At 37.0% G+C, this 24,254-nt stretch overlaps 3 protein-coding genes and 2 pseudogenes across 3 annotated transcripts in view; 2 read left to right on the top strand and 3 right to left on the bottom strand.

Moving 5' to 3' along the window:
- LOC136277094 (calmodulin-like) overlaps positions 1 to 244 on the bottom strand; it is a 1,825-nt gene extending 1,581 nt beyond the window's left edge. Inside the window, exon 1 of the mRNA XM_066158758.1 lies at positions 218 to 244. The gene's annotated coding sequence lies outside the window, so the exon portion shown is untranslated. The remainder of the gene's footprint in view (positions 1 to 217) is intronic.
- A 7,418-nt stretch (positions 245 to 7,662) lies between these two features.
- Positions 7,663 to 8,246, top strand: LOC131779141 (uncharacterized; annotated as a pseudogene).
- Positions 8,247 to 13,093: 4,847 nt separating this feature from the next.
- On the bottom strand, positions 13,094 to 15,617 carry LOC131781938 (adenosine receptor A2b-like). The gene is made up of 2 exons (XM_066159342.1): positions 15,495 to 15,617; positions 13,094 to 14,088 (listed from the first exon to the last, which is right to left on the bottom strand). Exon 2 carries the CDS (start codon positions 14,003 to 14,005, stop codon positions 13,097 to 13,099), a length of 909 nt encoding a protein of 302 aa, XP_066015439.1. The 5' UTR covers positions 14,006 to 14,088; positions 15,495 to 15,617; the 3' UTR covers positions 13,094 to 13,096.
- Positions 15,618 to 18,142: 2,525 nt separating this feature from the next.
- Positions 18,143 to 18,999, top strand: LOC136277182 (histamine H2 receptor-like; annotated as a pseudogene).
- Positions 19,000 to 22,468: 3,469 nt separating this feature from the next.
- LOC131792617 (trace amine-associated receptor 7a-like) lies at positions 22,469 to 23,377 on the bottom strand. Its single transcript, XM_059110025.2, has one exon. The coding sequence runs from the start codon at positions 23,375 to 23,377 to the stop codon at positions 22,469 to 22,471; it is 909 nt and encodes a 302-aa protein (XP_058966008.2).
- Between the last annotated feature and the right edge of the window lie 877 nt (positions 23,378 to 24,254).

Here is a 24,254-nt window from a genome sequence, read left to right on the forward strand (position 1 = left end):
AAAACAATTGATTATTAGCGACGAAGAACTAAAAAAAATCTTAGTAACTCAATCATCGTTTAATTAATTTTGAAAAAGAAAATAGCAGGAGACTAATTGGGATTGAAAGCAAGCCCTCAAATTTTTATCCGCGCGGCATGATTGCAATTTGCACTTTGGGTTTGTGCATTTTTGTCGGCGTTATTCCAGATGAGCTATATATACGAAAAAACCTTACCAAGAATTTCTTCTTTTGAAAGCTTCTCCTGCGTGAGAAATCAACGAAGGCAGACACCAAGCATTAACGAAAAATGCCTACCTAGCCTGTGAATTATCCATTCCCCACTGAATGGGATATAACACCCAAACAATTAAACTAGAAGTTTTCCCTGAAACGTTTTTTCTTTAACATCTTTCGAATTGTTAACAGCGGAGTGGTCTTTGGCGCCTGGAATAGTTGACTCAAAGTTAAGTAATTTGAGAAAAATGACTTGTATCGTCAAAAAATAAAAATGTTATTCCCCACCCAGAATATTTCTAGGTTTACACTTAAGTGGTGCAGGAAAACTAATATTTTAAGTAACAATTAGTCTTAGAAGTTTTCACTGAAACGTTTTTTCTTTAATATCTTTCGAATTGTTAACAGCGGAGTGGTCTTTGGCGCCTGGAATAGTTGACTTAGAGTTAAGTAATTTGAGAAAAATGACTTGTATCGTTAAAAAATAAAAATGTTATTCCGCACCCAGAATATTACTAGGTTTACACTTAAGTGGTGCAGGAAAACTAATATTTTTAAGAAGCAATTAGTCTTAAGAGAGAGGACATATTAAGAAAATAAAACATGTAAGTTTTGACCATACACCAGTTTTGACCATATGTTTTGTGGCGTATCGAATATCGTGTTTTCGAAACCTAGGACAATTATTAAAGATGATGTATGAATAGCCTATTCGTACATCATCTCGTAACTGATTTACGAGAAACCCCAAAATTTTCTCATTGCATCAGAAACGGAACATGTCTGGTAACATTTCTGGAAATTCGATTTTTTTTTTCATAAAATTTAGTTTCAGACAAGTATGCTACCATATTATTTTCATGGTAACAAGTAAATCGGATTTTGCTCTGAAGTAGTAGAACACTATAACTTTATTACGAGGGAAACGGTGCGTTTGCTTGCAAGCTATATTATTTTGTAAGTAATCTAAGTACTCTTCTCTTTCCTCCCTGACAGCGGCCACAAAGAATAACATATTTTTAATAAGTCATATTTTGTAGAACAAACTTTTAAAGTTATGAACACTTGTTAAGGCTTTGGGATAAGTTTAGATGAGACTTACCATATTATCTTATTCTTTAAAAACACATGACCAACAAACTCTCTTCTGATAGTATATTCATAGGTAAGGCTACTCTGAACACTGATACCTTTGTGTCTAAAGATGTATAAGACATGGTATAACTTACTATAAATATACTTTCTAAAATACCTTCGGCAACAAGGGATTGGATAATAAATTCCGCCAAAAATGGATTCTGTGAACTTTTTTCTTATGATTTATCAATTAATTAGTATTTTTCTTTTGGAAGACAGCATTTTCTGCATATATTATTCATTTCTCGGTAGGGGTTTTAAGTCCTTTGGGATAAAGAGATTTTTTAGTTCCATTTCTGGTCTACTGGCATACTCTCGAGCACTTTGGATCTGCGTAAAATACAGCAGCATTAAAAAATGACTTCCCACGCCAAGTGAGTGATTCGTCCCTGAAAAATTCTTAATTAAAATAACAAGAATAACAAACAACAGAAACGACAACAACGACAACACTCTCGGTAAACCCAAACATGTTCGGTTTAGGAACTATAGAAAACTATAGAAAGGTCACTTCTCAATTGAAAGTTAGCAGTGACAGATGATGTAACAATACTTTTTAGCTAAATATAAATTGAAAAGCCAGATACGAACTCTTAGCACCTTCCGGTAAACGTGGTATTTATTGACAAACCAGCTTCTTCAAGATATTTTTAACTTTTTGACGCACCTCTACATTTTTCCAATAGCATATTAATGAATTGGTACAAGAATGAAAAAAGGCAAGCGTCTCCGTCCAGCTGTAGTGGTTGTTAGTTTGTAAGTTTAGTCTCAATAATTGATCATATATTAAAGTGAACAACACAGGAAAGTTCAAAATCAAGTACACTCCGACGAGGATAGATATGTTTTTCGCGAGCTTGGCCTCTCGTTGTCTCTGGCGATTTTCATCGCCTTAGAGTTGCGGCTGGACTTGTTCCCGCCGTATTCGCACGACGTACAGAACGCCAATCTGCGTAGCTATAGAAACGAGAAAGCAAACTGACCATACCATGAGATGGATGTTTTCGACTGCGGATTCAATAGAAGTCCATTTTAGAGCACTTAACAAAATATTTAGGGTCCATATGATCAGAACATATTTCACAACTCGTGTCGAAGAGAAGAAATCATTGTATCTGACTTGCAGTCGAACAGCCACGAAGCGCTCATAACTGAAAGCACCCAAAGTCATAAAAGACACTCCAAAGCAACTGAAAAAAGCCAGATGATACATAATCCTCACAAAACAAGGAACTAGACGAAGCTGGTTTTCCAAAAGCCTGTATGTGATATATCCGGGCTGGACTGTTAGGGATACGAACAAATCAGAAAGCGCCAGAGAAGCTATCAGCGGATTAGAGGGAGTTCGTAGACGAGGACAGCCAAAGATGGCGGTGACAATCAGTATATTTGCAATAACACCGACTGGAACTGTCACAATGTTAATGATGGCTGTAATAAGGTTGATTGTAAACCGTTCATGAGCTTTATGGAAGGATGGATCACCAAGATAGAAACAGGAATTTTCGTGCTCGGAGTGATTGCCCTCCATTTTGCAGAATACACTTCCTACACTATGACTTGTTCAAAGACGATTTAGAGTCCTCCTACAAATCTTTGAAGAATTCAAATGTGCTATTATGTCAACCAACAAGGTGAAAAGCAATCAACCCATGTCATTTATCGGTGTTGAATAGAATGGCAACCCGCTGAACAAATTTGAATTTTAAAAAATGGCCTCATCATAAATTGTACAATGCCTTCAATTGCCAAGCACGCGATTGTGTAATCGTGTTTAAGTTTTTAAGCATTAAATAAAAAGTTCTCGTCACGGAAAACATTGAATTAAAACGTGACTTGAGAGGAAGTGTTACACTCTACTTGATTCTTATTAAGCCACCACGGTGTATCTCTTTACATAGTAGCCGAGATATTGCAAAAATTCATGCGCAAGTAAACCAACAAAAAATGAAAATTTATTTTATAAAAGCAACAGACTGCACTTTTTATCGGTTTACTGGCTTAATAACCCGCGCATCTCAATCAGTATACGCACGCTAAGCATGAACCAGTTGTTAAATACGTGGAACTGAATAATGTATTTAGAATATTCCAAAATTACCACTATAGAGTTTTTCTATCGTAGGCTATGATATCATAAGAAAGTAGTAAAATGAGTGACCTATGAAACAGTCAAGTGCAAATTCATTTGACTCTCGCACCTTCGTGTAGCATGAAAGTGGCTTGTGTCGTTTGGTAAAACCCACGCGAATATTTAAAATGGAAAACAAATTGAAATCCTCTTTATTAACTACTAACCCTAATTATTGTTTATTTGCAAATTTCCTTCTCTTGAAGAGAAGAGAGAAAAGGAAAAAAAGTTCTCGATCTAGAAGCAGTTCTAGTCTTTGCCGCAGAGAATATGTTCATTGTATCGGGAAATTCCTTTTAGGTTTGTGGTCAAACATTATGCCCGTCTCACTTTTTCTTCGATTAACTTACTAGCGTCATATAAAAGCGGCGGAGACAACAAAATTACGAGCTATTGGAAGAATGATGCGCCTTCTCAATTAAGACATTTTCGTTATTTTGAGTGGCATGAGTCCGACATACATGTAGCCCTTTACGAAAAGCACTTCTCTCGTGACTCTCTCGTTCGCAGTTATTACAACAAGCAATTGTATTGAAAACATTTCATTAAAGCTTCCTAAGAAGAATTCTTTCATCTATAATGCACGAGTTATAATAAAAAAAAATTAAATTTCCCTGAACTCTTGCATGCGTCTAAATTTGAATTAATTTGAACAAATGTTATATAAATGAGCCCCGCACAACGAGGGCTTTGTTTACTTTATCATTTATTAGCCTCGACAAGTGACAAATCGCTCAAAATGAACTTAGGACTATATCCTCAAAAAAAAACAAAACAAAAACAAAAACAAAAAAACAAGAAAAAAACAAGAAAAAAATTATAAGGCTTTTTATTACTTACTGGAAACTTTTGTTTTTCAACTTCGCATATGATAAACGGGACTAGAATTTTTTTTCATTTCTTGACTTCATGGTAACATCCTTGACAAATTCTTGCGCTTGTTAAGTCGATGAGGGATCGTTTATAGCACAGAAATCACCAGGATTTGTATCTGAATATGAGTACAGTCAAAATGTTCTTAAAATTCTTATTGTACGCCTGTATTAACTCCCTATCGTAGTAAAAGTTGATCTTCCAAAATCTCCGTAGGACACGTGACACTCCTTTGTCGTGATACAAGTTTGTTCTTACGCCCTGAATTAGCAGTATATGGCAGTTATTCCGATGAAACAGGCTAAATTGTAAACATGAATCTCGATTTAATCTAAAAAAAATATTCCTTTGGCAAAGTTAAAGGGTACATGACAACTGAAGCCAAATATTTGTTTTCAATTTGTTTTCTGGCAGGATTATAGAGCTTTCTCCTGCTAACTCACAGCATACTGAGTCTAATGGAAGCATCATTGCTGAAAAAAGAAAAAATCTTTCATCATGTTTTAAATTCCATTTCCTTTCACTTGCAATTATTATCCACAAATTATTATCCATTTCAAATACACCTGCCTCAAGGAGATAAAAGATATCGAATGTCAGTTTGGGGACAGAAATAACGCATATTTTACAGGAAGTTTTTTATAGAAAGCGGTTTTGTTTGTCACTATCGACATGGAGAAGAACAACGAACTCACTTTTGTTGTTTTTTGGAGGTGAGTTTCGTTGCCTTAGCTGCGATCTGAGGAAGTAACGTCTCCTTGGACGGATCTTGACGCTAATTCTGTGCGAAAGAAAGATGTTTCCTTGCATTTTTTGAGGGCCAAATCATACGGGTAAGTTTTAATTATAAAATTCGTTCAAGGTTTCGCGCCTCAATTCAGCAAAAAAAAAATTCCTTAAGGTCTTCAAACTTGTAGAATTCCGGTTTGAAATTGTTGCAAATTTTACAAAAAGCGATTGGAGATGCATTTAATGTTATTGTAAAGACTAAAATTTACCCAAAGATTATTACAAATAATTATGACGAGTATCTGTATTTTACACCAGAGCGCACAATCCTTTTATTTGTAAATTGTAGCCATAGAAAAAATTATTAAAAATGCATTTTTTCTATTGCTACTGTACTGTTAAAGACAGCTTAACTTTTTACGAACGTGCACAATAAAAAAAACATGCGTGCTGTTCTCGCGCGCGCTTTCGTTTTCACGCGCGCCTTCAAAACTCTAGCTCGTTTGTTTCTTTCTAGCACCAGTTAAAGTATAACGCTAAATGAGAAATACATATTTTGCACGTCTTACTTGTCTTGGTTAAATTGTTAAAAAATACTGTTATATTGGAAAGCTTTCTTGACATTAGTTCCCAATTTGCTTTCCCATGACAAGTTCTTCCTTGTCTGTAAACTGCCATATCATCAAATGTGGTTGACAATTTTCTAACTTGCATGATTGCCCAGGCAACATTGCTCCGTACGTGTAAAAGCAGCTTTAATGTGAATTAAAGGCTTCCTTTTAAATCCTTATAAAAGTGTTTTGAGGCATTTAAAAACGGAGGGTTAAGTCTAAGATCGGTCGCTCGTGCTCTGAGTGCCAGGATTACCACAGCAACCGAAAACTGCTTTCCTATCTTTGCATCTAGGAAAAGTTGATTCAAAGCCTGTAAAGTTGGAAAATTCCGTTGTGCCTATCGATCACAAGCCTCTTAGAAATGATTTCAGAGCTTTAATAGAAAACTTATTTTAAACAAAGACACCAGGGAAAGTTCAGAAATTAAGATAATAAGAAAAAACCTTCAAGAAAGATTTTTGATCTGAAGTGGTCTCCGTGATCAGTAATGGCTTCATCATTTGCGTCTTTTGTTCGATAATTTTTTAACAAAAGTTTTTCACTAGGCGCTAATGATCAATTTCTTCCTTTAGCCTAAGAAATACTCGTGATTTTCGAAAATCGCCTAATCTTAATTTTTTTTTGTTGTATGTGTGTATTATTCTCGGAAGATCGGAAGATACAGAAATTCTAGAAAGAAATCGCACTTAAAAGGTAAACTCTAACAAAGGCTTGCTAACATGCCTCTATATTTTCTCAACAAATATATGTGGTTTTTTTCAGTAAGCTTTTTTAAACGACTTTTTTACGTGTTAGATGAAACATTTGACCTCCACTACAAAAAAAATTTGCTTTCATTTGAGGTGGAAATTCGTGCTCAAGGGCTCCGTAGTTTTTATTTTTGCTTCGTGCTAAAAAATTCTCCCTTCTCGAAAAAGATAATGTCCGTGAACAAATACCCGATTATTTATTTTTCACTAATAGATGCTATTCATTGTTTATTTGCTTCCAGTTTCATTAAAAGCAGGCTGTCAAGGATTTTTCATTCTACATTTATTCCGAAGAACGACAACCTTTTCATTTAAAAATTTCTTTTAGAGTAAGATGGATTTATATTTTCACGTTTCTATGGCTCATTTTTGGGACAGTTTTTTCTGCTAATCCCTCCACTTATACGTACGGCTAACAACCAAATGAAAACACCGCTGATCTACAATCCACAACATATTCATGGAGAACGTCAGCATAGAAAATCATACAATTCAACTGAAAGCGTGCGGGACCCCTGGTAGTGTTTTCGTCACTGCGGCTAAAGCACTGCGAACTGCATTGCGTTTCCAATATCCGTTGAAAAATCTTTGAGCTTCTGGACACGGACAGTGAATGGAGCCATCGGGAAGTCGAGTGAAACACCAGGAACGCTTTTGTATCGTGTACAGCAAAACGGCGTGATGGTAAGTTTTTATTCCTCTTGTAGAGTGGTTTTTTAATAAAAGACTTTTTCAAAGCTGGAAAATATAGATGCTCAAATAAAATTGACTGTAAAGTCCATTTATCATGATTCATGGACGGGGATGAGTCGCTTCGACCTATTCGCCTTGTATGAAAGGAAGATTTCTTCTTTGAAACTTTTTTTTTTTCGCTGCAATACTCATTTTTTAAAAGACAAAAAGAACAACGACTTCCTTAATTCTATTCCGAACAAGGACAAATTTAATTTTTAATTTAATTGCTGGTCGGTGTGTGTTTTCATGAAAATGGCAGATGCCTGAATGGCTGCTGTTTTCAAAAAAATCGAAACCTTGCCTTAATGGAGGCCCATGCGCATAAAATTGCGATGACATCAGAAAACAATACAACTGCACGATGTCCACAGCATTACCAGGGAACGAGATGTGAGATATCCCGATCCCGAGTCCTTCATTATGCCTATCTTATTTTAAAGCTGAAACCAGAGTCTAATTCAGGGCGTGTATAATCTAATGATACGGCTCAGAGTTTATTGTGATTTTGAACTCGAAACCCGGAAAAGTCATGGACTCTCAATCGAGTCCTGCTCTTTAGTAAATAAGGAGTTTTACAACCAAAAGCCTTTTTATTACAACTTTCCGAGAAACGAGACAAAATTCAACTGGAATGATTATCGAGTATCCTACCAAGCAATGGGGTCAACATCCGACACAAGACCACTCGACGCCCTTGCGAGTGACGTGCATTTCCCCGTCAGGCCTTAATTTCAGCACATCACCGACTACGCACGCGCTACTCTCCAAGACACGGACATCCTGAAATTTGTCAATCAAGATCGCTGTCAGAGGTACTAGTACATCTCAGTTCGAGGAAGAAGTTGCCTAATTGTTCGGGGATGCTTGTTGCAGCGAGATACCCAACATATGCATACTGATTCGTACTGGAGCGGAAAAAAACGGTTGCTCTTGGGATCCAATTAACGGTGCCCTGGAGCACGAAGATAATTTTGGATTCTATGACGTTATCAATCCTACACACAGTTGCCCTGAAAATTCTTTTTTCCACCACGCAATGGTGGCTTGGTGCGGAGCTCTAACTCTGAGCCCACACCACGCTGGGCGTAGGTTATGTAAGACGTGCGTGAGGAAGGGGAACCAACGTCGCGGTAAAACGTTGGCTGGGCATGCGCTATTGGATCAATTTTGTCCAGCCCTATGTCAATTTCCCTTCTCTCAAAAAAATTTAAACGAAAACTTATAAACCACTATTGTCACTTTTAACCCCAAGCCTCCCCACCCACTAAAAAAAAGCATGCATTTTTGCACACAAGTGACTCTGTAGTTTGTGTGTTTTTTTTGAACTTCGGGTAAGACAATCTAGTTCTGAGAGCTGCCAAGCACGGTATCTATCCACCACATTGGATTGACCATTAACATCCTCACTTTGATGAGTTCTGATGGTGACTTCTGCTCATGTTGTCAGATTCGAGTTGCGGCAACCGAATATTTTCTGTCGGATTTTGTCCAGACTCTTGGTCTGAGGAGAGGATTGTGGCGGAAAACGGCACAAAGTCCTTTTTCGCGCACTTTTCCAACCTACTCCATTGACTAATGAACAACAGCGATTCGCTATAGGACTCCACTCACCTCACAGTTTTTTACGATTGTGGATGAACAAGTGTGATTTTAATCCTCTTTATTTTTCATATTTAAGTATGAGTTTAAAAGCCCTATTTTTTCCAGTTAAAGGTTATCTTTCTTACTTGATAACTTTCCTCTGGCCTCACTTTACACCGACGCTTACGATGACCGCTCTCGTGACTGCTCTCAGCTTGTAAAAACGTTACCTGACTATAGCCGACACATGGTTTTTTTTTTCTAGGAATACTCTCACCTGGACGAGCAGACAAATATAATACTAATAATAGTAATAATTATTGACTTCTAACGCGCAAATTCTATGTATATCTATTCAAATGCTCCCGTACATAAAGAATACAATAAACTAAAGATCAATAAAAATAATAAAAATAATGATAATGGGATACAAAATAACAATTAAATGCACTTCATAATAAATAAGATATTAAACATATAACTGATTATTACTTGAAATGTTCTATTTAAAACTTTTATCAATGAATAAATTAACTATACAAACTTCTAACAGTGTAGTTTGATCGTCCGGGTGAATTGTAGTCCTGACAGGAGCGGTGGTCGGTAGTGGTGACTGACTTTTTTTCGACAACCTGAAGCGGAAGTCATACATCAGAGTCCCAGTGAAAGGTTGTTGTTATTCCAAATGGTCTTAGTCCAGTTTGTGTACACTGATTGGGTCAGTTTTGCCGGGATGTTATTGGCTGTACGACTCAAGTGGCATAAGGTCAGTCGCGATTGGTCGGTTTAGATCCGTTAGTGAAGTTAGGTCGTTCTGTTCGGTTCGTTTTTGTAATTTCAATGCCGTAGGATGAGTCGTTTGTATGGGGCCGGTAGTGGTTGACACCTGTTTGAGGGGAGTCTTTGTTTCCAAGTTAATAAAAACCAGCTTTCCGGGGTCAGTTTTGTCGACAGTATTTGGTGCTGTCGGTTAGGCATTGCGCATAGTCCCAGTCAACAGTATGGTTCGTAAGTCATTGATGTTCAGCAATGTGATTGTTGACATCGCCTTTCCTCGTCGCTCGTTTGTTGTTCAGTCAGTCTAGTTGCCGAGGTTTCTTCCAGTCTCACCAATGCAGGAGGCGTGGCAATCGGAGCAATTGATCTTATATACTTCTCCTTATCTGTTCCTCGGGGTTTCGTCTCTGTCTTTGATGTCAATCCGTAACTGATGTAGTGTGGTAGATAGGTTTGTGAGCGACGCGAATATTGAATGGTTGTAGGATACGTGAGATGTTCTCAGATATGCCCCTTTATGTATGGTATAGTGGCTGTTGGTCGTAACCATACCATACATAAAAGGGCATATCGAACGATAGTAGCAACAAGATTTGTGGTGTTTATAGATCCTTTAGAAGCAAGTAAAAGGAAGCTTGGACTCGACTGATTCATAAGTTATTAATTTTACCATCAGCCTATTACCTAAGATAGAAAAATATTCTGTACTTGTAGTTTTAGGACATTGAAATACATCATTCCATTCTTGGCGTTTCAATTTGTTATTAATGTTTAAAACCTAAACAGGAGTGTGTAATGCGTGCTTAGCATTTAAAGGCCTTATTTATTTCCGAATGATGCAGTTGTTAATATTTAAGTTCGTTCAGTAGGGTGCTATTCTATTCAGTGTTGAAAATTTGACATTGGCTACTCGTATTTTAGCTTGTAAGTAGTCATAATGACACATTATGAATTCTTCAAACGTTTCTACGCGCGCTTTAATAAAAGAATACTTTTAGAAAAGGCACATCGGAAAAGGCGATCTGTCCATCGATCAAATTTATCAAAAACACAGCTCTTTGTGATTTATTTAAATTAAACTGGATTTACCTTGACGACAGATAGCCTTACCCTCACTATTGTAGACAAACTTCCAAGTAATTATACTACGTTTTTTACACAACAATATTTCCCTTTCTTTATTGTGAGCGATCTTATCCAGTAAAACGGAAAGTCAGAGACGCTATATCTATTCCTCTATGCTGGAAAATGGTTGTTTTCTGTGTGGAATAGTAACTAACTGAACTTTGAGATACAACAATGAGATACGCATCTAAGTGCTGTTCCATTATCTATTTCAATAAGGCCGGCGGAATTTGGGAAATTTGTTCTGGAGCAAAATAATGTTTTTTTTCACCTTTCAAGAATTTTAATCGCTCTAACACATAATTTAAAGATGCGAGATTGGATAGTTTTACTGAAGAACAATTATTGTTATTCACCAGGCGGGAAGTCCGTGTCGGGGAAAACTGTGCCCGACGTCTTGGATACCATGCGGTACTCAAGACAAAGGACACAGTTCTTCCCGATAAGGATCAACCTAAGCTGGTGGATAACATCTTTACTTTATTTTAAACTTAACGAAGAAAACAGAGGTAAGGCAAATTAAATAGAGAGGCTTCACCGAAACATTGATGGGAAAATACTTCCCGCTCTTGAAACCAATCAGATCGGAGGATTTGTATAGTACCGCCCGCTCATGTATCAAGAGTAGAAAATGATATTTATGTCTATCAATTGTTCTTCGGTTTGCTTAAGCCCTTTTTTGCATTACGTCTGCATAACCAGAATATTTTAAAAATAGAGTTAATTAACATATTCATAAATTAGCTTTCCAAATGATTACAAGCAGGTAATGCTTGCAAGAATTATGCCGGAAACAATACAAAACTGCAATAGAAAAATAAATAAATCCACGCATATAATCGTATTGGTGTTAAAGTGTAGACGTAACTTTTTTTTTCGTTGTAGAAGCCACACATCTTCTTTACCAACTCTTAGTCGATAATAAATCAAGTTTTAAACCTACCCGTTAAGCAGTGTTACACTTTATTTAGAAAACAAGAACTTTTCTCCATAGTCCTGTTTAAGTGAACGAAAAGACCGCTTTTCTTTTAAGTAAAAACATGTTAGAAAATTAAAAGTTTTTACTTTATAGACTTAATTTATAGGGTCTATAACTTAATCGAAATTGGTCTTTTCTACTTTCTGTTGAATTAAAGCTTCTTTCCTCTTTCGTGAAACGATAATTTTATGACATCATGACCCGTATATCGTAATCAAAATTTTAATGAATTAAAAACTTTCTCTTGTCACCTGCACGAAACAGAATCCTTGTGATATTCATGAGGGACCTGATCTTGCTGTAACAGTCATATTCGGTTATTAAGATATTCCTTGACAAATGTCCAATGATAAAGACTCTTCTAGACTAATTCGAAAATTTTTGCAATATGCGTAAAATTGACTTTCGTAGATGCAATATCATCGCCATGTTTTTTCCTCCATATACCTTATACCTTGGTAGCTGTATATGGTTTGTTTTATGCTCAATATCCCAAGTTTCCTCCCCTTAAAGAGCTTTTTAGATGGCCTTTACCCGCAAGATGAGTGATTGTGAGATCAAAATTATTAACTTCTTTTTCCAAACATGCAGAGACTTTTGCATTTAATTCTTTTATTCTGGAATATATATGTACATACGTTCTTTTGAAGGGAAAACAGTTCTAATGAAATTGTGTTTTCGCGCTGTCACAGAAACAACGCGTTGCTACGCACGTAACAGTTGAACATCTAAATTTATCGCCACATCAATTATGGAAATTTTGTAGTATATCAACGATGGTCACGAATATTATTGCAATTAAAATACCCGGAAGAGTGAGTTAACCACGAAACAGGCTAGTCGGGATGAAAGTATAGTCTCTTTGTTTTTCCTGCCTCAATAAAAAAATCGCACTCTCGTTCTATGTATAGAGTACTACGGCAAAACCGAGGTGGTGTCAAACATTTTTCCTCGTTTCCATCTTCTCCTCTACCTTTCAAAATACTAATCATTGATATTACGCAAAAATTCGGCTGTTATTTTCAAACAGTTACGACCCAAAAGTTCCTCCCGTTTAAACCATCTGACGTTGTCAATATTCCTTTTGAAACTCATCCGTAAAGTTTGATCATCTGCGATGCTAATGCGGCGGTAAAAGAAAGAAAATTCGAGCTTTCATTGAATTGAAGTTATTTGGAAGGCGTTGTGTACTCTCTCAAAGATCCATCACCTGAATTAGTACTTGTCATGAAGCGCAAATTAACAACCTGAGGCTTTAATGAAAAGCCTTGCAGTAATTTAGGAAGTTATGAAATAGCAGATGTCAAACGTTCAACGGAAGTTTGCTGCCAGTTTTGAATATTACTATGACACTTAAGTACTAATAGTCAAGATATTAACAAAACATTTGGCGAAATGAAAAAAATAACAAAAAACAAAATGTTCAAAAAATGAGAATAAAAATGTGTTTTAGCAAATTAATTTCTTCAGGAGATATTTGACTCTTCGAAAAATCTCTCTCTTTTTCCAGAAACATATAATTGGATTTGAGCAGGAGTTTAGAAAAGCCAGCGTCTCTGTCCAGCTGTAGTGGTTGTATGTTTGAATGTTTTGCCCTAATATCTGATGATAAAATGTCACAAATAGAACGGGAAAGTTCAAAATAAAGTAAATTACAACCACAGTCAATATCTTTTTCGCCAGCTTCACTTCTCTTTGTCTCTGTAGCTTTTCATCCACTTGAAGTTGGTTATTAACTCGTCGATTGTGTCTTCGTATGGCCACGAAAACGCCAATTTGGGTCACAGTTGAGACGAGAAGGCAAAGATACCAAAGAGTTAGATGAATACCTCTCATGGCTTTATCTATTTTAGCCCATTCCAGAGCAGTCAAGAATATATTGACCGTCCATATCCCCAAAGCATATTTTAGAGCCCGTCTCGTAGAAAACATCGCGTTGTACCTGACACGTAGACGAACAGCCACAAAGCGCTCATAGCTCACAGCGGTTAGAGTCATGAAAGAAACACCAAAACATACGTGGAATGCAGAACTGTAGATAAGTCTTGCAAAACAAGGAACTGAACGATGCTGATTTTCCATAAGCCGGTAGGTGATATAACCTGGTTGGACTGTCAGGCCGACAAATGTATCTGACAATGCTAAAGTCGCAAGGAATAGATTGGAAGGAGTTTGTAGACGGGGACAGTCAAAAATGGCGATGATGATCAGCACGTTGGCAATAAAAGAGAGTGGAGCGGTAACGATGTTGACGATGGCTGTTATTAAGTTTGTAATGAATCGCTCAGAGGCGAAATCGAATAACGGATGAGGAAGATGAAAACAAGAAGAATCCTGAGAGGAAATATTCAAATCCATGACAACTAACTGCTGCCAGACTGTAAACCGAAAACTTTGTTTTATTTCCCTGTGTCATGATGCATCACTTTTATTGCTTCTCACTGGTTAAGGGAAGAACGTGTTTATGCATTATTATTAGCACCATAAAAGCAAAGACGTGTTGTCACTCAACTTAAAATCGTCACGTTCTAAAAAAAAGGTTTTCTAATTTATCATTTGTAAAATGTGGTTCTTTCTATTGAAGCCCCTGACATTTGAATTTTAAATCTAAACATTTTCGGACACATGATGATAACGTGCCGGGTTCCTATTGGGCACCAATCTAACTCAATCGAATCATACTCCATGCTCACGCTCGGTTTTTGATATTATGTAAATATATATTATATTACTTGAAACATACAACTATAAAATTAATGAAGTCCCTGCAGTGCTCTGTTTTGCCGTAGAGAATGTAGGAAGCGAATAGTGGGCGAAATAGTCAAATGCTTCCCCACTACTTCTTAAGGGAGATACTAGATTCAATTTAATCGCTAAACTTTATTGCGAGAGTCAAGCTAGGCATTGTAGTGGTAACTTAGTGTATTGAGAACATAATAAGGGTACTTATACCAATGCTAATAATATCAAGGATTACTTAGTGATTTGAAATTACTTTTATCGAGCAACAATGTACCAGCTTATTAGAAAACTGATCGATGAATAAAGACAATATATATAGAAAGCAATTAAGGAGTGAGTATCTCCTTCAAATAAATACTCAACAATAACCTTCTTTGAAAATAATGGTCCAAGGAGACAGTGCGAATATATCCTTGTGCAAGACCTATCACCACGCGATGTGTGCGTAGCCAATGCTTAGATCTAATCAAGATATCTGGATTGCCTAAGCTACGTTATTGAGAGAGTTTTGTGTTTTTTATTCTTTTAATAATAAAATGCATGACAAGTGTCATTACAAAGTGCGACTGCTTACCTTACCAGTCTTAAAATTTGGGATAGTTTTTTATTATAAAGGGAAACAGCCTTTTTATAAATAGTGTACTCTCACAAAGATCCATCACCTGAATTAGCACTTGTCATGAGGCGCAATTTAACAACCTGAGACTTTGATGAAAAAGCTTGCATTAATTGAAGAAGTTCTGAAAATAGCAGGTGTAAAACTTGAAATTGACGTTTGCCGCCAGTTTTGAAAATTACTATGACACTTAAAATCAGTAGTCAAGATATTAACCAAACATTGGGCGAAATGAAAGAAAGAACAAAATACTATACAAATTTGCTAACAAAATGTGTTTTAGGAAACAATTTTTTTCAGGAGATCTTTAACTCTTTGAAGAATCTCTACATTTTTCCAGAAACATATAAATGGATTTGAGCAGGAGTTTAGAAAAGCCAGCATCTCTGTTCAGCTGTAGTGGTTGTATGTTTGCCATTAAAACGCCAATTAATATTTGGGTCGCAGTTGAGGCAAGAAGGCAAAGATACCAAAGAGTTAGATGAATACCTCTCATAGCCTTATCTATTTTAGCCCATTCCATAGCAGTCAAAAAAATGTTTACCGTCCATATCCCCAAAGCATATTTTAGAGCTCGTCTCGTAGAAAACATCCAATCTAACTCAATTTAATCCCATGCACACGCTCCGTTTTTGACATTACGTAACTTGAAACAGGCAAAACTTCTTTACATATTACTACTAGCACCATAAAAGCAATGACGTGCTGTCACCCGACTTAAACTCATCAAGTTACAAAAAAAAGTTGTCATAATTTATCATTTAAAAAGTGTGGTTCTTCCAGTTCAGGCCCCTGGCATTTTGAATATTAAATTTAAACAATTTTCTACACACGATGATAACGTGCAGGGTTTCTATTGGGCACCAATCTAACTCAATTTAATCCCATGCACACACTCGGTTTTTTGACATTACGTAACTAGAAACAGAAAATTATAAATTAAAGAAGCCCCTGTAGTGCACTGTTTTGTTGTAGAGCACGCGGGAAGCGAACAATGGGCAAAATAGTCGAGTGCTTCCCCATTACTTCCAAAGGGAGATACTAGTTTCAATTTTATTGCTAAACTTTATTGCGAGAGCCAAGTCAGGCACTATGGTAGTAATTATAGTGTGTTGAGAACATAGAAAGAGTACTTTTACCAATACAGGTAATATCAAGGATTACTGAGTGATGTGAAAGTACTTTAATCAAATAACATAGTTGTACTCGCTTATTAAAGAGCTAACCCATGAATAAAGACAATAAATATAGAAAGCAATTAAGGATTGAGTGTCTCCTCCAAATGAATACACAACAGTTACCTTCTTTGATGGTAAAAGGAGGAAGTGCGAATATATCCTTGGGCAAGACCTATCATCACGCGATGTGGGACTTCCGTTATGACTTGAGGTGATATCACTAAACGTTTCCAATTTAAAAATTAAAATGATGTTCTATATCCCGAAGAATTCTTATGGTTTGGTTTATGCTATAGTTGGAGGTTCTTTCCTCCTAAGGCAGGTGTTTTTTTTATTTTCCTGCCTCTTTCTGTTGCTTGATTACCGCGGCTGTAATCCCTGCTGAGCATTCATTGCCGCGAAAGCATTTTCAGATATTACATGAAGACTCATAGAAAACAAAACTCCAGCGGAAGGATCAAAACTTCTCCATTGTCTTGAAAATGATTTCGTAGTGTCAAATAAGTCTGTAGCGAACATTTGCCTAGAAACATGTGTGACCTTCCCGAATGCCTATTGTATGACATGATATCCACGGAATATTCTCCCACACACTTTCATCTCCTTTAAAGCACAGCGACACTCAGCATTCAATTGCCTTACGTCGTCACTGTAAAAAAAAGGGATGTAGAGGTTGTGGTAAGATCATCGGATATGCTGCTTTAGTCATGCTTTCTAGAAAGAGCTGAATGTAACAGAAAACTCGCTATGTCAGGGCTTTAAACATTTTTCTCAAAGATGGGCACAGAGAACCTAAAAGATCGGTATTCGAAGGGGTGTTTCACCGATTTAGGAGCAGTGTGAAAACAGGTTTTTTTGCCTTCACAAATAACTGAAAGGCGGGGAACAACTCGATAAACTTCTTTTGGGAAAGGGTTTCCTGGGGCACTGGCTGGCTGCGGGAAGATCGGGATCTATGACGGCTGTTGACTATCCTCGAGACAATGACTGACTACAACAAAATTGGCTCCAACGTGGATTTATTGTGTAAGCACCACTAAGCTGACTGGTTTCCTTTTTCACTATTTTTCGACCCCCGATACTCCCAAAGAAAGCTCTATCTAAGCCAGAGGTACAAAAGATTAGGCAATGCTATGAATTATCTAAAGGAAAACGTAATCTAATACGACGATTGGTTAAATAGGAATTTCCCCTTTTTACATGATTAATTACTTTCAAAAAGCTCAATTGGATAACAACTACACAAAGGATCATGACAGTGACGGTTACAGTTTAACATCAATTACAGATTTGATCTAATAACAACTGTTTGCGGCTAACTGTATTGAGACCGGTATCGTTTACGCATGCTGAACTTAGCAAAATCTCGCAGTTTCTACGTTGAATTTTATATATTTTTTAGCGCTATCATACAAACTTGATGACTAAAAATCCTATCGTTACAGCAGAAGTGCGGCCCTTTCTTTTCCTTACCCGTATTGCAAATTTACCATGTTTGATTACGTAACCAGCACTTAGATCTAATCAAGATATCTAAATTGCTTAAGCTACGTTATTAAAAGGTTTTGTGTTTTTTACTCTTTTAATAACAAAATGCACGACAAGTGTCATCACAAAGTGCAACTACCTATCTTACCGGTCTTAAAACTTGGGATAGTCTTTTATTACAAGGTGAGACGGCTTTTGTATAAAACAGTGCGACAATTGTTATTACAAATTGATGGGTATTACATAGTGCGACGGGTATCACAAAGTGCGGGAGAACATTCCACGAGCGAAATGACCTTTTTTAGCCTAGAGAATTACACTTATATGCTATGACCTATTTTAGAAAGGTTCCAAATGTAAATTCGACAGTTTTTTCTAATGGATTTACTTTGCATCTAGCTTTATCAGAATACAATAACATCAGCGATTCTTAACGGACATTTTGCGGAACTCGTGGCTAACAAATCTTCGATGGAAGGTCCACCGTTTTCTTCTTTCCACCTGCCCGATCCGTTTTTTGACCACGTATCTGAGCGTTACACGATGAACCTTATAACAGCCATAATCAATATAGTAACAGCCTCTCTCGCTGTCATTTGCAACCTTTTAATTTGCACTGCTATCATAATTCGGCTTCGAACACCATCGAACCTTTTGATCGCAAGTTTGGCCCTCTCGGATGTCTTTGTTGGTCTTGCAGTTCAGCCGGGTTACATCATGTACCGACTCATGGAAAATCAGCATCGTTCCGTTCCCTGCTTTGTCAAAATTTTGTATGCAAATGCTTTCTACATTTGTTATGGAGTGGCCCTTATGACGCTAGCTACTGTCAATTACGAGCAGTTCGTAGCAGTTCCTCTTTGGGAAAGGTACAATGCTGTTTTTTCCCCCATACGAATAACGAAGTATACGGCTTTTATCTGGGTTTTCAATATTATTTTCACAAGTCTGCAGTGGGTCGGTGTAAACAAGATTTCAAAAGGGATGCATTTGGTGGTTTGGTTCACCTCTTATCGCTGCAGTGGCAAATATGGGAATCATTTTTTAATTTGTGCCAAAATCGAAACCGAATGCAACCTGCCAATTCTAACCTGCCCGAACGGAGTCAAAGGCAGAGGCAAAGAGAAACGAAGTTGACAAAAAGTGTGTCCTTCATCGTTGGGGTCTACTTAATGTTTAACCTGCCTGTCCTATTCGTGACGCTTTATAATAAGATAATGGAGAGAGATATCAAGACATACAACCACTACAGCTGGACAAACTGTCCTCTAATTATTCTTGAACTGTACATGTTGACATTGAATAACCTGGTCATTCAGCATGAGTAGTTGTGGAGTACTAATAGTAGGCCTCCTTCAGTCGATGTCGAATTTCTTGAACAAGCAGCGCCAGCTGCTGCGGTTTGCTGTAGTGTCCTCCCAGATCTCTATATTGATATCCAGAGCTTTTATGTTGCGCTGGCAGACATCTTTATATATCAGCTGGGGGCGACCTTAGGGTCTTTTGCCCAAAGCAGGTTGACCATAGAAGATGTCCTTGAGGATCCGACCGTTTTTCACACGGCACACATGGCCAAGCTAGTTTAGTCTGGGTTGTCTGAGCAGCGTGTACATTGTGGGGAGGCCAGTAAGGGCAAGAACCTGAGCGTTGGCCCCTTTTTTCCCACCAGCTGATGCCAAGAATGTATTAGTAGAACCTTGAAAACCTTGAACCTTTAAACTGAAAAATAAAACAGACAAACAAACAAACAAAAACACTTGACAACATTTTTTTTTATCGTAATATTTATATTTAACAATTTTATTTTGTGTTGCTTGGTGTCTGCTCAGTAACATATCACTGTTTACGTCATTATGTGATAAGAACTAAAAAGTGGCACACGAGGTGCAGCCGTGTGTGTCACCGATATACTTACCACATGCATTTCGACGTTCTATGTGATCTATTATTGTACAGAACCACGGCAACGTGAAATGAAATTGTTTAATATACAATATTAAGATTAACAAAATGTTGTTAAGTGTGTTTTTATGATGAAAAGTAATTGCAAATCCCTATTAATGGTGACCTCCTCCAATATATCATAGGTAAAAAACAATCAAGAAACAATTCAGCTTATCATATAATAAGAAATGGTCACAAGACTGATTTGTGCAAAATTATAAGAAGTAAACGGGAGTGAGACTTGCAATCGGTCGAGTGCTCAGCGCGTGGCAAATTTAAAATAAGGAGCACGAGTACTTACTTATTATCCTTAAACAGTGTGAAACAAAGGTTTTTTACTTGTGTTAAAATTTGGTAATGAAGCATTTAAAGAAATCGCCAGATTCTAAAATCTCCTGATGAACTGTAAAACTTCAGCAACTTTAGTGTTGCAAACTGTAGGTTTAATTCAATACTAAAGTTAACGCACCTGCTCTCCCAGGATATTTTCTTAAGTCTGACTGGTTAGCACTGGTAGCTACAACTCAAATAATTGGGTTTTAACCCGTCTGATTTGACTTTTACTATATTTATGGCAGCTTAATGGTTACTCCCCACCTTCAGAGACCGAAAAAATCGATTTTTATTTTATTTGACAAAGCTGAATTCGAACATTCAACCTAACGTTTTCATAAAAAAATTTCTGAAATCTTAAAAAGCACCCAAGTTATTTAGAAAATCGTATTTTCAAATAAAAGTTTATAAATCAGAAAGGTGTCATAATCTCGGACCTGGGCGAATCCCCTGGGGTAATTTTCGCGGCAACCGCTCATGTTGGGGCTCGATTTTCATGTTATTTCCATATTTTGCTCACATCGCACACTTTACAGAATTCACACGTGGGAGCTCTTTGTTCAAAATATACGGAATATGGAATATGGAAAAATCTTTGTTCATGGAAAAATCAAAAGCGGAAGAAGACTTGAAGTGGCGGAGCGCCACGCCGGCGTCAAGATTTCGAACAGAGAAGTCGCCGTCAAACAAAAATTTGCCAAACATGATGTTAAAAACGAAGTTTCCTTTTCTTTATGGGAGTACCAGCCTTGATGCAAAAGCATTAACAATCGCCTCGAATCGTAATTTTGAAAGCTGTTTGTCGATTCGTTGTCTTGCTCCCCAGCACATCTTCCGGTTTTTCCAATTTGGTGCGGGTATTTCTTTTGCCTCTGGTAACTTTACTGTGTCGTCCTACTCAACACTCCACTGAGCGATCGAGATCAAAAAAAAAAAAAAAAATGTGTCTGCAATACACGTTACTTTTCCCGGGAAATCTTGATCCATCGTCATTGACGCCAGGAGATCCCATTGTACTATTGGTTTGCGGTTTCAGGAGGCGAGATAGTCTCCTGGCGTGGCGTGAGTTGTTTGCAAACCTTTATGAACTAAAATCTCGTATTTGATTTTGGGGGAACACAACCACTTTGAGCGAATTTATATGGTATATAGATTTAACTGATTTTCGTCTAATTTCGCCAGAATATCCCAGGAATAATGGCAAACGAAAGTGTGTCGGGGAATTTTGATATTTTAAATATTTGTCGCGTGGCATCCATTTGCGCAACACGACTAGCATATTTTTTGCTACTCCAACTTTAGATGCCGATATCTCGATAAACAATCAGAATATCGAAAAAGCGTGACACACTTTTGTTGATTGATGCCTTGTGAATGAGACTGTGCAGCCTGCTTGTGCTGTGGCGTCTGATACCCGATAAATTAGATAGAAGAACCTTCGGTCGTTTCACGGCTTACCGGCTGCTGACACTTCCGTAAAGAAAAAAATCGCTTAAATTATATTTTCATGGTAAACTGCAGTTTTTAAGCTTTCTTCTGATAAATAGTTTGCTAGCAATTTAGTGAAACTAGCGCGCGTGCGAATTTTTCACGAAGGACACCCGCGAAGGTGGGAAGTAACCTTAATTTAAGGTAACGGGTAAAAACAGAAAGTTTGGCCTTGTGTGAGAAATCAACTCCAGAAAAGGGACAGGCTTTTGGGGACCAGTCGGAGTCAAGCATTCTAATGGAGTGCCCTAAAATTAAAAATTAAATTATTAAAATTATTAAATTAATGTTATTATCCAATGTCTGTCAAAATAGATTATTAGGAGTCCCTCTCGCGAAGGAAGTAATTTATGCCAGATTTTACACATTTTGCAGATATCTCTTTAAATTCAGAGACAAAGTTCTGTCAGTTAAACAAACGTTGCACGTGCTCTTTCGCCTACACAGGCATATTGTATAAATCACTGAGGAACTACGTATTTACAGGTTTGTGTAAATTATTTCTCTAGCTTAGCAATTGAAAAGGTGTAAGGGAGCAACTACATTGTACTTTTGTATTATGGGCTTTGTTATGTCGGCTAGTTTGGAAAAAGTTTCGTTTGTACCTATGTTTTCCTTTTTCTTACTGGGTTGTGGTCTGAAGCGCTACATTCCAAAAGGGAGAGCGTATTGAATTAACTGCATCGTTTATACATATGTAGAAAAGCCTCATAGGACGCATCAAAACAAACATTTTTTGGGAAATGGATGGTTATCAAGTGTCTAGTTGCGCAGTAACGAAAAATAACATCAACTCAGTAATTGCAAAAATTACTACGAAGACCACTGACCAAGCTGAATCCTGTTTCAAACTGTATTTTTGTTTCTCTCAAATGGATGGGATTCGAGATGCTTAGTTTAGTATTCTTTGGCCACTCGACGGAATTTGTAATTCCATCTACACATCAGCTGCAAGCTGAGAATAGAAAGAGCCATCCAGCTGTAGTGGTTTTAACTCTTGACATCTCTTTCGAGCTCCAATCTTAAAGTATTCTATTTGCAGAAAATTCTGTCTAATACTGCTTTCACCGCCTGACGGATTTCGCGACTTTTCCAACAACACACCAATGGATTTGTGCACGAGTTGAGAAAAGCAAGAGTTTCTGACCAGCTGTAGTGGTTATAAGTCTTGATATCTCTACCCAATATCTGATGATAAATTGTCACAAACAAAACTGGTATATTAAACATCAAGTAAACTGCAACAATGAATGATATGCTTCTTGTTACGTTTACTTCTCTAGATATTCTTCGCTTGCACTGGTTTCTTTTAGATGGATGACGACTGGCGGGTTGCACGCGTCGGGAATGTTGTCGTAAACTCAAAATGATTCCAATGTTTGATACTACAGCTACGAGAAGACAAATGAACCAAGCTATCAAATGTATACCTCTTGAAACCTGCTTTACCACAACCCACTGCAAACTTGTAAAAAGAATGTTGAGTATCCAGATAAATGCCATATACCTCAGAATACGACTTGAGGAGAACACAGCATTGTACCTCACCTGAAGTCGAACTGCAGTCAATCGCTCATAACTAACAACAGCTAATGTCATGAAAGCCACACCACAACAAATGTAAAAAGCATTTGCATATACAATACTGACAAAGCAGGGAACGGAACGATGCTGATTTTCCATGAGTCGGTACATAACGTAACCCGGCTGAACTGCAAGCCCAACAAAGACATCCGAGAGGGCCAAACTAGCGATCAAAATTTTTGATGGTGCTCTAAGTCGAGAAACGATTGCAGCGAAAATTAAAAGGTTGCTGATAACAGCGAGAGGGGCTGTTACCATATTGATTATAGCTGTTACAAGGTTCACTGTATAGCGCTCAGCTACCTTGTGAAAAGTAGGATCGGGAAGTTGGTAACAAGATAAGCTGTTCTCAGCCATGACTTCTTGGATACCTTCCACAGCTACATCTAACAATATGACAATTTGTCCTCTAAAGCTTTGAATCCCATGTGTTACAAAAATTGGATTGAAAGACAATTTCAATATTTAGACAACAAGACCAGATACAAGTTTTTTGACGTGATTGTGTGTAAATCAAACTCAATGAGAAGCACGATAAGGTGGACAACCAAAGACTCAGAAGTTGTTTGCTTTTCCAATGAAATCTAATAAAACTCGCTTTTAGGTCATAAATTTCGATCGTAGTGGACATAAAAACATATTTTATTCAAACAATACTCTCGTTGACAACAAAGTTCTTTTAATTAATCTTTTAAGACTTTCGACATCGTGGAAAGGGTTCTAAAACGCTTGTCAGGGCTTATTAAGGCTTCGAAATGAAAAAGCATGGTTTTCTTTTAATTTTCCCTGAAGGAAGCGTCGTCGCACAGGTTGAGATAGCTTTTAATTTAAAAAATAACAGCTTGATGTGTTCAAACCAAAAGAAAAATAGTTTTATATTTGGATGCAAAATATAATAAGGACAGAAGTATTTGTACATAATAGAAAGCGAGATTCATACTGTTAATCTGCACTTATCAATCTCTTTTTTAAAGTTTACTTTGTTTAAAGTCTCGAGGCAGCTGAAACTTCACATGGCTAAAAAATTAATTACTTTTTTCAAATCTTTGAATATTTTTTTTCTGAATTAAGGTCTACAATAATTTTACTCTTCAATTGCTTCTGAACTAAAATGAGGGAAATTGATAAAGTCTACAACTTTTCATTGTTTTTTTTTATAGTTTCTCATAGGCTCATATTGGTGGAAGAAGGAGATTTAAAATATACCACTATAAATTTTTTTTCTTTTAATTTC

The sequence above is a fragment of the Pocillopora verrucosa genome, chromosome 12 (genome assembly GCF_036669915.1).
Source record: "Pocillopora verrucosa isolate sample1 chromosome 12, ASM3666991v2, whole genome shotgun sequence".
NCBI lineage: Eukaryota > Metazoa > Cnidaria > Anthozoa > Scleractinia > Pocilloporidae > Pocillopora > Pocillopora verrucosa.